A 17,524-nucleotide genomic window follows, 5' to 3' on the forward strand; every position below is an offset into this window, starting at 1 on the left:
AGTTTCCGAAACAAGAGGTGTTCAACATTACTGGGGCCAGTGACATCTTTAGCCAATTATTAAACTATCGAAGTCAACTTATAAGAAACATATCAGGGGTTAAAGGGTATGTATTTTCGATAAAGTCAACACAGATAAAGTATTCTAGAAATAATTAAGTTATTATATCATATGACCAGTGAGATACTTAAATTATAAAGGTAACCTTGATATAAGATATTTTATGACTACCGGCCATGCACTGCAACTTTCTCCATGTTTATAGCATAACTAGGCTAGTATATCCTCAAAGAAAAAAAAAGGTATGTTGAATTTTTAAACACTTGTCCATAATAACACAGTCGCCTTTCAATCGAGAGATCATTGGTTCGATCCTCACCAGGGTAAAGTCCATAATAGTACAGTCGCCCCTCACTCAAGAGGTCATTGGTTCGATCCCCACCAGGGTAATGTCCATAATAGTACAGTCGTCATTCACCCAAGAGGTCATTGGTTCGAACCCCACCAGGGTAATGTCCATAAAAGCACAGTCGCCCTTCACTCAAGAGGTCATTGGTTCGAACCCCACCAGGGTAATGTCCATAATAGTACAGTCGTCCCTCACTCAAGAGGTCATTGGTTCGAACCCAACAGGGTAATGTCCATAATAGTACAGTCGCCCCTCACTCAAGAGGTCATTGGTTCGATCCTCACCAGGGTAACGTCCATAATAGCACAGTAGCCACTAACTCTAGAGGCCATTGGTTCGATCACCACCAGGGTAATGTACATAATAGTACAGTCGCCCCTCACTCAAGAAGTCATTGGTTCGAACCCCACCAGGGTAATGTCCATAATAGTACAGTCGTCATTCACCCAAGAGGTCATTGGTTCGAACCCCACCAGGGTAATGTCCATAAAAGCACAGTCGCCCTTCACACAAGAGGTCATTGGTTCGAACCCCACCAGGGTAATGTCCATAATAGCACAGTCGCCCCTCACTCAAGATGTCATTGGTTCGAACCCCACCAGGGTAACGTCCATAATAGCACAGTCGACTCCCACCCTAGGGGTCATTGGTTCGATCCCCACCAGGGTAATGTCCATAATAGTACAGTCGTCATTCACCCAAGAGGTCATTGGTTCGAACCCCACCAGGGTAATGTCCATAAAAGCACAGTCGCCCTTCACTCAAGAGGTCATTGGTTCGAACCCCACCAGGGTAATGTCCATAATAGTACAGTCGTCCCTCACTCAAGAGGTCATTGGTTCGAACCCAACAGGGTAATGTCCATAATAGTACAGTCGCCCCTCACTCAAGAGGTCATTGGTTCGATCCCCACCAGGGTAACGTCCATAATAGCACAGTAGCCACTAACTCTAGAGGCCATTGGTTCGATCACCACCAGGGTAATGTACATAATAGTACAGTCGCCCCTCACTCAAGAAGTCATTGGTTCGAACCCCACCAGGGTAATGTCCATAATAGTACAGTCGTCATTCACCCAAGAGGTCATTGGTTCGAACCCCACCAGGGTAATGTCCATAAAAGCACAGTCGCCCTTCACTCAAGAGGTCATTGGTTCGAACCCCACCAGGGTAATGTCCATAATAGCACAGTCGCCCCTCACTCAAGATGTCATTGGTTCGAACCCCACCAGGGTAACGTCCATAATAGCACAGTCGACTCCCACCCTAGGGGTCATTGGTTCGATCCCCACCAGGGTAATGTCCATAATAGTACAGTCGTCATTCACCCAAGAGGTCATTGGTTCGAACCCCACCAGGGTAATGTCCATAAAAGCACAGTCGCCCTTCACTCAAGAGGTCATTGGTTCGAACCCCACCAGGGTAATGTCCATAATAGTACAGTCGTCCCTCACTCAAGAGGTCATTGGTTCGAACCCAACAGGGTAATGTCCATAAAAGTACAGTCGCCCCTCACTCAAGAGGTCATTGGTTCGATCCCCACCAGGGTAACGTCCATAATAGCACAGTAGCCACTAACTCTAGAGGCCATTGGTTCGATCACCACCAGGGTAATGTACATAATAGTACAGTCGCCCCTCACTCAAGAAGTCATTGGTTCGAACCCCACCAGGGTAATGTCCATAATAGTACAGTCGCCCCTCACTCAAGAGGTCATTGGTTCGATCCCCACCAGGGCAATGTCCATAATAGCACAGTCCCCTCTCACTCAAGATGTCATTGGTTCGATCACCACCAGGGTAATGTCCATAATAGCACAGTCGCCCCTCACTCAAGATGTCATTGGTTCGAACCCCACCAGGGTAACGTCCATAATAGCACAGTCGACTCCCACTCTAGAGGCCATTGGTTCGATCACCACCAAGGTAACGTCCATAATAGCACAGTCGCCTTCCATAATAGCTCAATTGTCTCTCACTCAAGAGGTCATTGGTTCGAACCCCACCAGGGTAATGTCCATTATAGCACAGTCGCCCCTCACTCAAGAGGTCATTGGTTCGAACCCCACCAGGGTAATGTCCATAATAGCACAGTCGCCTCTCACCCTAGGGGTCATTGGTTCGATCACCACCAGGGTAATGTCCATAATAGCACAGTCGCGCCTCACCCAAGAGGGCATTGGTTCCATCCCCACCAGAGTAATGTCCATAATAGCACAGTCGCCCCTCACCCAAGAGGTCATTGGTTCGATCCCCACCAGGGGAATGTCCATAATAGCACAGTCGTCTCATATCTATAGGTCATTGGTTCGATCCCCACCAGGGTAATGTCCATTATAGCACAGTCGTCTCTCACCCAAGAGGTCATTGGTTCGATCCCCAACAGGGCAATGTCCATAATAGCACAGTCGCCCCTCACCCAAGAGGGCATTGGTTCGATCACCACCAGAGTAATGTACATAATAGCACAGTCGCCCCTCACCCAAGAGGTCATTGGTTCGAACCACACCAGGGTAATGTCCATAATAGCACAGTCCCCTCTCACTAAAGAGGTCAATGGTTCGATCACAACCAGGGAATGTCCATAATAGCACAGTCGCCCCTCACTCAAGAGGTCATTGGTTCGAACCCCACCAGAGTAATGTCCATAATAGCACAGTCGCCCTTACCCAAGAGGTCATTGGTTCGATCCAAAAAGGGTAATGCCCATTATTGCACAGTCCCCTCTCACCCTAGAGGTCATTGGTTCGATCCCAACAAGGGTAATTTCCATTATAGCACAGTCGCCTCTCACCCAAGATGTTATTGGTTCGATCCAAAGAAGGGTAATGCCCCATTATTGCACAGTCCCCTCTCACCCTAGAAGTCATTGGTTCGATCCCAACAAGGGTAATGTCCATAACAACACAGTCGTCTCTCACCCTAGAGGTCATTGGTTCGATCCCCACCAGGGTAATGTCCATAATAGCACAGTCGTCTCTCACCCTAGAGGTCATTGGTTCGATCCCCACCAGGGTAATGTCCATTATAGCACAGTCGTCTCTCACCCTAGAGGTCATTGGCTCGATCCCCGCCAGGGTAATGTCCTTAATAGCACAGTGGCCTCTCACCCTAGAAGTCATTGGTTCGAACCCCGCCAGGGTAATGTCCATTATAGCACAATCGCCTCTCATCCAAGAGGTCATTGGTTCGAACCCCACCAGGGCAATATCCATAATAGCACACTCACCCTCACCCTTTACGTCATTGGTTCGATCCCCACTAGGGTAATGTCCATAATAGCACAGTCGTCTCATACCTATAGGTCATTAGTTCGATCCCCCACCAGGGTAATGTCCATTATAGTACAGTCCCCTCTCACCCTAGAGGTCATTGGTTCGCTCCCAACCAGGGCAATGTCCATAATAGCACAGTCGTCTCATACCTATAGGTCATTGGTTCGATCCCCACCAGGGTAATGTCCATTATAGCACAGTCGTCTCTCACCCTAGAGGTCATTGGTTCGCTCCCCACCAGGGTAATGTCCATAATGGCACAGTCGTCTCATACCTATAGGTCATTGGTTCGATCCCCACCAGGGGAATGTCCATTATAGCACAGTCGTCTCATACCTATAGGTCATTGGTTCGATCCCCACCAGGGTAATGTCCATTATAGTACAGTCCCCTCTCACCCTAGAGGTCATTGGTTCGATCCCCACCAGGGTAATGTCCATTATAGCACAGTCGTCTCATACCTATAGGTCATTGGTTCGATCCCCACCAGGGTAATGTCCATTATAGCACAGTCGTCTCATACCTATAGGTCATTGGTTCGATCCCCACCAGGGGAATGTCCATAATAGCACAGTAGTCTCATACCTATAGGTCATTGGTTCGATCCCCACCAGGGTAATGTCCATTATAGCACAGTCGTCTCTCACCCTACAGGTCAATGGTTCGCTCCCCACCAGAGTAATGTCCATAATTGCACAGTCCCCTCTCACCCTACAGGTCATTGGTTCGATCCCCACCAGGGTAATGTCCATAATAGAACAGTCCCCTCTCACCCTAGAGGTCATTGGTTCGATCCCCACCAGGGTAATGTCCATAATAGCACAGTCGTCTCATACCTATAGGTCATTGGTTCGATCCCCACCAGGGTAATGTCCATTATAGCACAGTCGTCTCTCACCCTAGAGGGCAATGGTTCGCTCCCCACCAGGGTAATGTCCATAATAGCACAGTCGTCTCATACCTATTGGTCATTGGTTCGATCCCCACCAGGGTAATGTCCATTATAGCACAGTCGTCTCTCACCCTAGAAGTCATTGGTTCGCTCCCCACCAGGGTAATGTTCATAATAGCACAGTCGTCTCATAACTATAGGTCATTGGTTCGATCCCCACCAGGGTAATGTCCATAATAGCACAGTCGTCTCATACCTATAGGTCATTGGTTCGATCCCCACCAGGGTAATGTCCATAATAGCACAGTCGTCTCATACCTATAGGTCATTGGTTCGATCCCCACCAGGGCAATGTCCATTAAAGCACTGTCGTCTCATACCTATAGGTCATTGGTTCGATCCCCACCAGTGCAATGTCCATAATAGCACAGTCGTCTCTCACCCTAGAGGCCAATGGTTCGCTCCCCACCAGGGTAATGTCCATAATAGCACAGTCGTCTCTCACCCTAGAGGTCAATGGTTCGCTCCCCACCAGGGTAATGTCCATAATAGCACAGTCGTCTCTCACCCTAGAGGTCAATGGTTCGCTCCCCACCAGGGTAATGTCCATTATAGCACAGTCGTCTCTCACCCTAGAGGTCAATGGTTCGCTCCCCACCAGGGTAATGTCCATAATAGCACAGTCGTCTCATACCTATAGGCCATTGGTTCACTCCCCACCAGGGTAATGTCCATTATAGCACAGTCGTCTCATACCTATAGGTCATTGGTTCGATCCCCACCAGGGTAATGTCCATTATAGCACAGTCGTCTCATACCTATAGGTCATTGGTTCGATCCCCACCAGGGGAATGTTCATAATAGCACAGTCGTCTCATACCTATAGGTCATTGGTTCGATCCCCACCAGGGTAATGTCCATTATAGCACACTCACCCTCACCCTTTACGTCATTGGTTCGCTCCCCACCAGGGTAATGTCCATAATAGCACAGTCGTCTCTCACCCTAGAGGTCATTGGTTCGATCCCCACCAGGGCAATGTCCATTATAGCACAGTCGTCTCATACCTATAGGTCATTGGTTCGATCCCCACCAGGGCAATGTCCATAATAGCACAGTCGTCTCATACCTATAGGTCATTGGTTCGATCCCCACCAGGGCAATGTCCATTATAGCACAGTCGTCTCATACCTATAGGTCATTGGTTCGATCCCCATCAGGGTAATGTCCATTATTGCACAGTCGTCTCATACCTATAGGTCATTGGTTCGATCCCCACCAGGGTAATGTCCATTATAGCACAGTCGTCTCTCACCCTAGAGGTCAATGGTTCGCTCCCCACCAGGGTAATGTCCATAATTGCACAGTCCCCTCTCACCCTACAGGTCATTGGTTCGCTCCCCACCAGGGTAATGTCCATAATAGCACAGTCGTCTCATACCTATAGGTCATTGGTTCGATCCCCACCAGGGTAATGTCCATTATAGCACAGTCGTCTCTCACCCTAGAGGTCATTGGTTCGCTCCCCATCAGGGTAATGTTCATAATAGCACAGTCGTCTCATACCTATAGGTCATTGGTTCGATCCCCACCAGGGAAATGTCCATTATAGCACAGTCGTCTCTCACCCTAGAGGTCAATGGTTCGCTCCCCACCAGGGTAATGTCCATAATAGCACAGTCGTCTCATACCTATAAGTCATTGGTTCGATCCCCACCAGGGTAATGTCCATTATAGCACAGTCGTCTCTCACCCTAGAGGTCATTGGTTCGCTCCCCACCAGGGTAATGTTCATAATAGCACAGTCGTCTCATACCTATAGGTCATTGGTTCGATCCCCACCAGTGCAATGTCCATTAAAGCACAGTCGTCTCATACCTATAGGTCATTGGTTCGATCCCCACCAGTGCAATGTCCATAATGGCACAGTCGTCTCTCACCCTAGAGGTCAATGGTTCGCTCCCCACCAGGGTAATGTCCATAATAGCACAGTCGTCTCTCACCCTAGAGGTCAATGGTTCGCTCCTCACCAGGGTGATGTCCATTATTGCACAGTCGTCTCATACCTATAGGTCATTGGTTCGATCCCCACCAGGGTAATGTCCATTATAGCACAGTCGTCTCATACATATAGGTCATTGGTTCGATCCCCACCAGGGTAATGTCCATTATAGCACAGTCGTCTCATACCTATAGGTCATTGGTTCGATCCCCACCAGGGTAATGTCCATTATAGCACAGTCGTCTCTCACCCTAGAGGTCAATGGTTCGCTCCCCACCAGGGTAATGTCCATAATAGCACAGTCGTCTCATACCTATTGATCATTGGTTCGATCCCCACCAGGGTAATGTCCATTATAGCACAGTCGTCTCATACCTATTGATCATTGGTTCGATCCCCACCAGGGTAATGTCCATTATAGCACAGTCGTCTCATACCTATAGGTCATTGGTTCGATCCCCACCAGGGTAATGTCCATTATAGCACAGTCGTCTCATACCTATTGATCATTGGTTCGATCCCCACCAGGGTAATGTCCATTATAGCACAGTCGTCTCATACCTATAGGTCATTGGTTCGATCCCCACCAGGGTAATGTCCATTATAGCACAGTCGTCTCTCACCCTAGAGGTCAATGGTTCGCTCCCCACCAGGGTAATGTCCATAATAGCACAGTCGTCTCATACCTATAGGTCAATGGTTCGCTCCCCGCCAGGGTATTGTCCATTATAGCACAGTCGTCTCATACCTATAGGTCAATGGTTCGCTCCCCACCAGGGTAATGTCCATTATAGCACAGTCCCCTCTCACCCTAGAGGTCATTGGTTCGATCCCCACCAGGGTAATGTCCATAATAGCACAGTCGTCTAATACCTATAGGTCATTGGTTCGATCCCCACCAGGGGAATGTCCATAATAGCACAGTCGTCTCATACCTATAGGTCATTGGTTCGATCCCCACCAGGGTAATGTCCATAATAGCACAGTCGTCTCTCACCCTAGAGGTCAATGGTTCGCTCCCCACCAGGGTAATGTCCATAATAGCACAGTCGTCTCATACCTATAGGTCATTGGTTCGATCCCCACCAGGGTAATGTCCATTATAGCACAGTCGTCTCTCACCCTAGAGGTCATTGGTTCGCTCCCCACCAGGGTAATGTTCATAATAGCACAGTCGTCTCATACCTATAGGTCATTGGTTCGATCCCCACCAGGGTAATGTCCATTATAGCACAGTCGTCTCATACCTATAGGCCATTGGTTCGATCCCCACCAGTGTAATGTCCATAATAGCACAGTCGTCTCATACCTATAGGTCATTGGTTCGATCCCCACCAGGGCAATGTCCATTAAAGCACAGTCGTCTCATACCTATAGGTCATTGGTTCGATCCCCACCAGTGCAATGTCCATAATAGCATAGTCGTCTCTCACCCAAGAGGTCAATGGTTCGATCCCCACCAGGGTAATGTCCATAATAGCACAGTCGTCTCTCACCCTACAGGTCAATGGTTCGCTCCCCACCAGGGTAATGTCCATAATAGCACAGTCGTCTCATACCTATAGGTCATTGGTTCGATCCACACCAGGGTAATGTCCATTATAGCACAGTCGTCTCATACCTATAGGTCATTGGTTCGATCCCCACCAGGGGAATGTCCATAATAGCACAGTCGCCTCATACCTATAGGACATTGGTTCGATCCCCACCAGGGTAATGTCCATTATAGCACACTCACCCTCACCCTTTACGTCATTGGTTCGCTCCCCACCAGGGTAATGTCCATAATAGCACAGTCGTCTCTCACCCTAGAGGTCATTGGTTCGATCCCCACCAGGGCAATGTCCATTATAGCACAGTCGTCTCATACCTATAGGTCATTGGTTCGATCCCCACCAGGGCAATGTCCATAATAGCACAGTCGTCTCATACCTATAGGTCATTGGTTCGATCCCCACCAGGGTAATGTCCATTATAGCACAGTCGTCTCATACCTATAGGTCATTGGTTCGATCCCCACCAGGGTAATGTCCATTATTGCACAGTCGTCTCATACCTATAGGTCATTGGTTCGATCCCCACCAGGGTAATGTCCATTATAGCACACTCACCCTCACCCTTTACGTCATTGGTTCGCTCCCCACCAGGGTAATGTCCATAATAGCACAGTCGTCTCTCACCCTAGAGGTCATTGGTTCGATCCCCACCAGGGCAATGTCCATTATAGCACAGTCGTCTCATACCTATCGTTCATTGGTTCGATCCCCACCAGGGCAATGTCCATAATAGCACAGTCGTCTCATACCTATAGGTCATTGGTTCGATCCCCACCAGGGTAGTGTCCATTATAGCACAGTCGTCTCATACCTATAGGTCATTGGTTCGATCCCCACCAGGGTAATGTCCATTATTGCACAGTCGTCTCATACCTATAGGTCATTGGTTCGATCCCCACCAGGGCAATGTCCATTATAGCACAGTCGTCTCATACCTATAGGTCATTGGTTCGATCCCCACCAGGGCAATGTCCATTATTGCACAGTCGTCTCATACCTATAGGTCATTGGTTCGCTCCCCACCAGGGTTATGTCCATTATAGCACAGTCGTCTCTCACCCTAGAGGTCATTGGTTCGCTCCCCAACACGGTAATGTCCATAATAGCACAGTCGTCTCATACCTATAGGTCATTGGTTCGATCCCCACCAGGGCAATGTCCATAATAGCACAGTCGTCTCTCACCCTAGATGTCTTTAATATATATAATATTATAGTTTTTCAGTCAGCCGATTTTTACAAACATGCTAATATATGTAAAGTATTTGACAGCGTTCATTATGACAATGACAAAACATAAATTTAAATGTAAATACCCCAACTTATAGCTTGCCCTTTATGCTGAGTATTCAACCTCCTTTATGAAAGTGTCTGGATTTTGATAGATATTAAGCTCTTTGCTCATTTAATAGTTAAAATATCACCAAATTGGAAATCAATCCCTATAATTCGACCCCTTCTTTGTATATAATGTTCATACGATATATCTACGGTGGGGTCGTTCTAAAATACCTAGATAGTTTTATGGAATAATTCATTAATTTATTTTGGGCGTAAATTTAAACGCCTTATAAGACATTTATACTTGTACATGTATTTCCGATATCAAACTTTGAAAACAAATACATTTTCAACGCTCCTGATATTTATAATAGATCTAGGATTAAAGCATACAGCTATAATACTATGTATCTATGATGAATGATAGATTTTGAATTATTCATGATTTTTTTCTTAGGTATGTAATCGCTCTTAGAACTATTGATGAAATATATCATAGTTATGTTATCGCTCCTAGGATTAATGGTGAAATATATCCTAGTTATGTAATCGCCCCTAGAATTCATGATGAAACGTATTTAAGGTATGTAATCGCTCCTAGAATTCATAATGAAATATATTTTAGGTATGAAATCGCTCCTAGAATTCATAATGAAATATATTTTAGGTATGCAATCGCTCCTAGAATTCATAATGAAATATATTTTAGGTATGCAATCGCTCTTAGAATTCATAATATAATATATTTTAGGTATGCAATCGCTCCTAGAATTCATAATGAAATATATTTTAGGTATGCAATCGCTCCTAGAATTCATAATATAATATATTTTAGGTATGCAATCGCTCCTAGAATTCATAATGAAATATATTTTAGGTATGCAATCGCTCCTAGAATTCATAATGAAATATATTTTAGGTATGCAATCGCTCCTAGAATTCATAATGAAATATATTTTAGGTATGCAATCGCTCTTAGAATTCATAATGAAATATATTTTAGGTATGCAATCGCTCTTAGAATTCATTAATGATGAAATATATCCTAGGTATGTAATCGCTCCTAGAATTAATGATGAAATATATCCTAGGTATGTAATCGCTCCTAGAATTAATGATGAAATATATCCTAGGTATGTAATCGCTCCTAGAATTAATGATGAAATATATCCTAGGTATGTAATCGCTCCTAGAATTAATGATGAAATATATCCTAGGTATGTAATCGCTCCTAGAATTAATGATGAAATATATCCTAGGTATGTAACCGCTCCTATAATTAATGATGAAATATATCCTAGGTATGTAATCGCTCCTAGAATTAATGGTGAAAGAGTACCCAGGGTTCCGTTTTATCAAGAACCCTAGTGACAATTTCGTACCGAGTAGAGACCAATTGTCAAAATTTACTTCAAAAGAAAAAAATCAACAACATCAAAATGCACAATTTTAGACTAAACATACTCCTAATGTTCTGATGTTCTTGGGAGAGGACCCCCCAAACTCCATACAAACATCTTTACCACAGATTCGTAGGGCGAAAGAGCAGGTTCAATGTTGAGCTCCATAAGTTGTGCCACCTCTATCGTAAAATCCGGAAGCCATCCCTGGTTAATATGGAATAAATGCACTGCTGTGAAATACTAGAAGTTAGGAAATTTTACACAGTATATTACTGAGGCTGTATTCTAAGTCAGTCAGGTGACCCGAGAAGAGAAATTGCCAAAATAAATTGAATGCATTTAATCTGTGATTTGTTAAAGAAAATCTTTTGAATAATATCATCTTAGTGATTAAGAAGATGTCATTTCACGCTCACTCTGCCCATTCAAAATAATTAAGATCATGTCAACTTTTACTTAGAGTGTGTCTTTTTGCAGGCGGGGAACCAAATTATGACGTCATGTCTGTTAATTTGTAAAACTGCGATACTTAACCATTACGCGTGGTAATAGACGAATTAATTGGCTGTAATTGTAGGTAATCATTTAAGAAGCAAAAACCATGATATTATTCAAAAGATCTTTTTTAATAAATCACAGATTAAATGCATTCAATTTATTTTGCCAATTTCTCTTGCAACAGCGAAGATAGGACACTGCATTCAAATGTTATACGTGCGGCAAATATGGAATTTTCTCATTAGCTTATCGCTTATCGAAGTTAATGCAATCATTAACTAAATGTCTTAATCTCAGTTTAACCCTTTAATTCGAGGCTGCACCAGTGTTCCGGTAACCTCGTGTTTTGGCACTGTGTCAGCCATATTCGGTGCTACACTGGGTCGATATTTCCTATGTATACTAGTCGGCGTCTGGTATCTAGGACTGACAGGCACTCCGGCAATTTTTGTAGAAGTGGAGATATTGGCAACTAACTATATTTAGATATATAGTGTTACCGTTTGGCTTATAAAAAAGACTTTGTAAACACAGAAGTCTCTGTAAAAGACTTAAGACAAACATGATTTGTTCTATTTAAGAAATAAGAGTATGTGGAGATGTTTACCGTATACATATTAAAATGTTCGCCATTGTGTTGTTGAACTCTTGTGTACTTAACAATGCTCGCCAAATTCACTGATTACATGTTTTAATAATCTATTAATCTATATTCTAAAATATATTATCAGATTTTTTACCATTGTATTTGATATATACTAGAATTCTTATTTTAATGACATGGTATTATCATTCGCATTACCATGGAAATGGAAACACTTCAATAGAATATAATTCAATATAATTCGTTCATTATCATCTATCCACAAGATCTTTTCTTAGTGTTTGGCGCGAATGTCTCTATACTAGCCAGAGTAAATGCGCTCATTGGCCGTACTCATTAAAGTATACTGGAAAGTTGGCAGTTGTGTTTGTTAAAGGCTGAATTGAATCGCTTAGACATTGGCGCAAACACTAAATACATCTTAAGTCGCAGCTTCCGCACCCCAATGTCGTCAAAGAAAACAATAACACAAACATAATTTGAGAATCTTTATTGAAGATTCATCAATAAATAGAATTTGAGTTTGCAATTAAAGTTACTTCCATCAATAATAGCATCTCAACAACAATAGCATGCATTTGACCAGATAAAATAAATATAGAAATAAATAACAACATTCGGCCTTCATCAAACGTAAAAAAACAGTGGCCGGTATTCATAAAACATCGTAAGTCATTTCTGAACTGATTTAAGTCAATTATTTGAATTTATATCGTCAAATAAGAAAAGTGTATTGAAAAGTGTATTAATATACGGTGTTGTTAACATAAAATTGTATGTTTGTAATAAAGTCAATACAAATAAAGGCTTTAAGAAATAATCGTGTAATTGTATCACATGGCATAAGATTTTTTATGAATACCTGTCCGAGATTGACCCGAGCTTTGCATGTGGAAAACGTGTAACATTCCAATAATGATTAAATAAATTAACATCATTTGAAAATAGAGTATTGACTTAATTATATTTTCTCATTATGATGTTCCGTTTGTCAATAATATACACAATACAGCCCCAGTGAGCCTTCAAGGGAGATGCTTAATTTTACGAATATGTCTGCAAAATCCACTCGAAGATTTGCACCTGCAGATTTCTAAACACTTACACAAGAGTTTGAAAGACAAATGAATCACATGCTGTCTGCTGAAATCGCTTAAAACAGTATTTGTACAGACATTTTCAACCAATATTTACACTTATACAAATAATACATGTATGTCACTAAACTTATCCATGATCCTTAAAGTACAGCTTTTTGTATACGTTTCTTTAAAACAAATGAGTTTTGTTCAAACAAAGATTAATCTGAAATATCTCAGATATATATTGACAATTTGAAAGTTTGTATTTATTTTGTTTTTATCGTACATGGCAGTATCGGTCCGAGATGGTGTATAAAAAAGTTTGCATAATTAATTATTCTTAAATATTTTATGAGGTCATGTCACCAACACACTTTTATACGATCGCTTTTTGGAAGCGATATTTCTGATTAGATGTAAAGTCTATTTTGCAACTTATAACTTTTATGGGATTTGTCAGTTAAGTCAAAGTTTATTTGAATTTGTTTGTTAACATTTTAATTCATTCTGTGACCCTGACCCGCTATATATTTAATTGAAATGCATTAGCTTACGATATCTATACAAATCTATAAAAACAAGACTCTCATAATCTCAGACAGATACTATCGCCTATGGTTTGTAAATTTTATAGCATGGAAATAAAAATAGTCAATAAACCAATGGAATAAACTAAGCATGGAAACAATAAGGAAAAAACATAAACAGAACAGACATCTAAGTTCATACCCACTCTTGGCACGTCGAATAATCTTATGGTTAGGTAGAAAATGGTGAAGCTAATACTATAAGATGTGTAAAATTTTGGATACGATTTGAAATTGTTTGTCCATACTAAAAGGCTTGGTTATCCTGAAAATGGTTCTACAAGAATCACAATCATAGAATAACCATCTATCATGTGACATTATAAACACATACACGTGTCAAAGAATTGTTTACAACAAAACATAACATAGTTTTGAAGATATCTTAGAAAATTTTCAGAGTTGTGATAGATAAGATCATTTAATTCAAAGGGCCTTTATTAAGAAAACAGTTTATAAATTTTCTTAAAAGATACCCCTATCATCATTTCTAGCAAAAGTTTTTCTAATTGTTAGTTCTAAATAACTATAATGTAAGCAACTATTAGTATACGTTGACCTTTTTTTACTTTCGTTTAATTTCTATAAAATAATACAAGTGTTGTGTCTTAAACCAAAGGGCGTCTTAAACCACCGTAGAAAAATGCGTAACTTTTTTAAGTTGTAAGCGTCCCATTTCGATAGAGCTGGTTCATGTTAAATTTAATAATCATTGATAAATAAATAGAACAGTTTCAGAAACGTATAATATAACATGTAAATATTGTCAAAAAATGTATTTATTTGATAGTAGCTGCACCAGTGACCTGTCATTGAAACAAGCAATCGATAAAGATTTTGATTTGTAAAGCTTTTAAAATGAAAACACAAGGGCGAGGGATTTTAATTAAGATTTTGAGTGCGATTCTGAGAACTCGTGCACTTGTGGTGCCATTTCTTAAGTGTTCAATTCACCCTCGACTTAAGAACTTCTAAACACGCGATTCCTTCCACATATTGGAACGGTGTGTCCTTAAAATGTAATTGTATCCTTATGACTTTTACAAATATTTAAATATAGCAGAGTGTGACACCTCATTAGTGGCGACTGATTGCTTTTCTCTTCAAATTGTTCCGATCTAAATAACCGAGACAATTTTGAAAAGATTCAGGGTTCGAATGTCCTTGGTTGCGCTGGCATGAAAAGTCCCAGTCTGCGGGTCATTGTCGGCAATTAGAATGGTTAAGTTGGCATGAACAAAAAACCAAATTACCATTATCCAAAAAATTCAATGGTTTTGATAAAAATAATATTGAAATTAACTGCTGATCCATGTATGAATATAATGCACCCGGTTCTCAATTTACGGGTCGAATGTCAAGTACTGTCTATTTTTAACATCTTATCATAGGAACAATGGACGGTTTTTTTTGTGTTCGGTGCGTTATTTGTGTTCACGTGTGACACAGTGACACTGACATTACAAATAAAGTTAAGAAAACGCAAGCTGCGCCAGTGTTGTCACCTATAAAGCGACCTTAAACTGCACAACACTGAAAAAGTAATAGTCACTCAAATTTCCATTATACATGTCGCTGACGTCGATTGACATTCTTTTTCTTCCCTTGGTCAATATTTGTTGAAGATATTTGTAATATTGTGCTCGTAACAACATGTAAACATCACCGCGAATTTAACAAACTTTCGAAATTCTCCGATACACTATATTTAAAATCCAGTTTCGCGCTTGTGCTAAATATTTCAACATTTCACTGCTAGAAAAAAGCTAAAAACGTTACCATATGTTAATATATTATGTATACGCATGGGCATTTCTGTCTAGATGTATTTGGAAATAAACTGTTAAAACTGTATACCCTTGCGAATCTTTTGATAGGAAAAAAATATATCTTTAAAAGAAAGAAGTTCTAAATCCGTCCTTATTCTTTGAGTGTCGATAAAAAATAATATTTTTTTTTAGTGTTGGCCTGAAAGGCTATTTCTTACTAATTAGATAAATGCTAATGCATTGTGACCCCATCTAACTTATTTATAATAGCGTCAGTACCGCAAGAAAGCGTATTTCTTTCTTTTTACTAATATGTAAAATAAAAAAAATGGCCGAACAAATTGCCGATTTCCTGTTTAAAACATTATGAGGCATATTGAAAGTGACATGTTTATATGCTTAAAGATAAAAGTTAACGCGGATACAGCTAGCCTTATACTTGAAGATGTAGGGTTTAAATAGGTAAATAGTTGTAAGAAAGTTTTGCATCTATATAATATGGAACTAAAAATAATTTGTTTTGAAAATTGCGGTGATAACAGCAGTCGCGGGCTTAGTGCAAGATGCTTTACCTCAATAAAGATATTGACGTCATTTCAACAGTCTTGCACTAAGCCCTCGATATTCTGTAAAGAAAATATGTGAACTATGGTTAGTTTAATAAATACTGAATTGTATCAATGTCTAAATAACTCTCACACTTGACAAACATCGCAAGAACAACATTTTTATACAAATAAAACATAGTTAATTTTTAGAGCAGAGCTCTCTGCTCGACAAATTGTGTAGAGACGTTCATTATGACGTCAGAGTTCTGATCGAGGCATTCAGTCAATTGCGTCACTAAAAAAATATGTGACGTAATGCACTTTAAATAAATATGGCGTCCATACACGTCGTGAACTGCAGTTGAACGGGGTTTAACGAACAAAAGTCGCTCTGCAAACAGTTGTCGCTTCACCATGGTTACTACGGACGACCTGGTTTCAAGAGTCCCCACTGTACACAATGCGTATTGCCGTGTCCCTCTGTGGTGGCTCGTCCACGTGCTCGATGAGCGGCTCTTCCGGAGGCTCGGCAACCTCGTTCACGCCGATAATCCATTGAATCACTCGATGACTCTTATCATTGTCACTGTCCGAATCATAGCCGTCGGCATTTTCCGGAACACTTCCGTCGGATCGTACGTCAGCCTTCGTGTCAAGTCCGAGTGTTGACGAATACTTCCGAAGTCCATTCACTGTATTAACTTGACTTCTCGCTTTTGATGGTGTTTTATGATTGTTGTTGTTATTCAAGTTCGACTTGATATTATAATTATTATTTTGAACATCTTTTGAAAATTTCTTTGCAGTGTCTATAAAACTTCTGTCCGAGCTATTTCTCCGCATGTGACCGAAGGTCAAACCAGCAGGTAACGTAAGCTGCGCATCGCTCTTGCTTGCTGGTATTTTACGCGGCGTAGACATGACGTCTTTATCGTTCGACTTCCGTTGGCCGCCGTTCGTTCTAGGAGTGGCGAGGATCGTGGGTCCGTTTCTCATGGCGGGTTGGTCCGTCTTGACTTGTTTCGCTGCAAGCAGACAAGGAAATGATTGTTATCAAATGCAATGGTGTGTGAAAATAAAATTAGACTTAACACTATGACAGAGATGGGTAAATTATATCCACATAATCTTACGATATACTATTGGCTCTTTGATATTTCGCACTGTCTTACAATTGCTTGCATATACTGGGTAATATCTCTTACATCATAAGACTCTGTTACGCAGGGACACTGTAACATTGCAGGACTATTTTTCTTTTTTTCAATTACGAGACTGCAGACGATTATAACACTGTGCGACTAATTAAAGGTCATTAAAACCTCGTTAAGGGATTTATTTCAATAAATATTAATGTTGATTTATCTTATTCGAGTCTTTGTGTCCTTCTGAACCGATTTGACCGACCTTGGATACAATCAACGATAAAAGGACTCTTTCATTTACATGCTATCCTATTGTCACATTTTTATTACTACTTTAATGCTTCTTTGATAGACCTTGGGTAATATTTAACCCGCATGATCACACGTATTTAGAAAATTCGATTGTTTCGTTCCCTGTAATCTTCTTGCGATGAAATCATATTAAATTCCAAAAAAATAGTTACATTTTTTTTATT

The 17,524-nt window shown here is 41.3% G+C and overlaps 1 protein-coding gene across 2 annotated transcripts in view; it reads right to left on the reverse strand.

The window, feature by feature from the left end:
• Nucleotides 1-12,398: 12,398 nt before the first annotated feature.
• The window catches only part of LOC128206585 (homeobox protein 4-like), a 36,226-nt gene continuing 31,100 nt past the window's right edge, over nt 12,399-17,524 (reverse strand). For both annotated transcript variants that reach the window (XM_052909163.1, XM_052909164.1), the window contains exon 3: nt 12,399-16,928. In XM_052909163.1, coding sequence (XP_052765123.1) covers nt 16,342-16,928 — 587 coding nt within the window. In that variant the 3' untranslated portion in view covers nt 12,399-16,341. The remainder of the gene's footprint in view (nt 16,929-17,524) is intronic.

Source organism: Mya arenaria, chromosome 10, assembly GCF_026914265.1.
Source record: "Mya arenaria isolate MELC-2E11 chromosome 10, ASM2691426v1".
NCBI lineage: Eukaryota > Metazoa > Mollusca > Bivalvia > Myida > Myidae > Mya > Mya arenaria.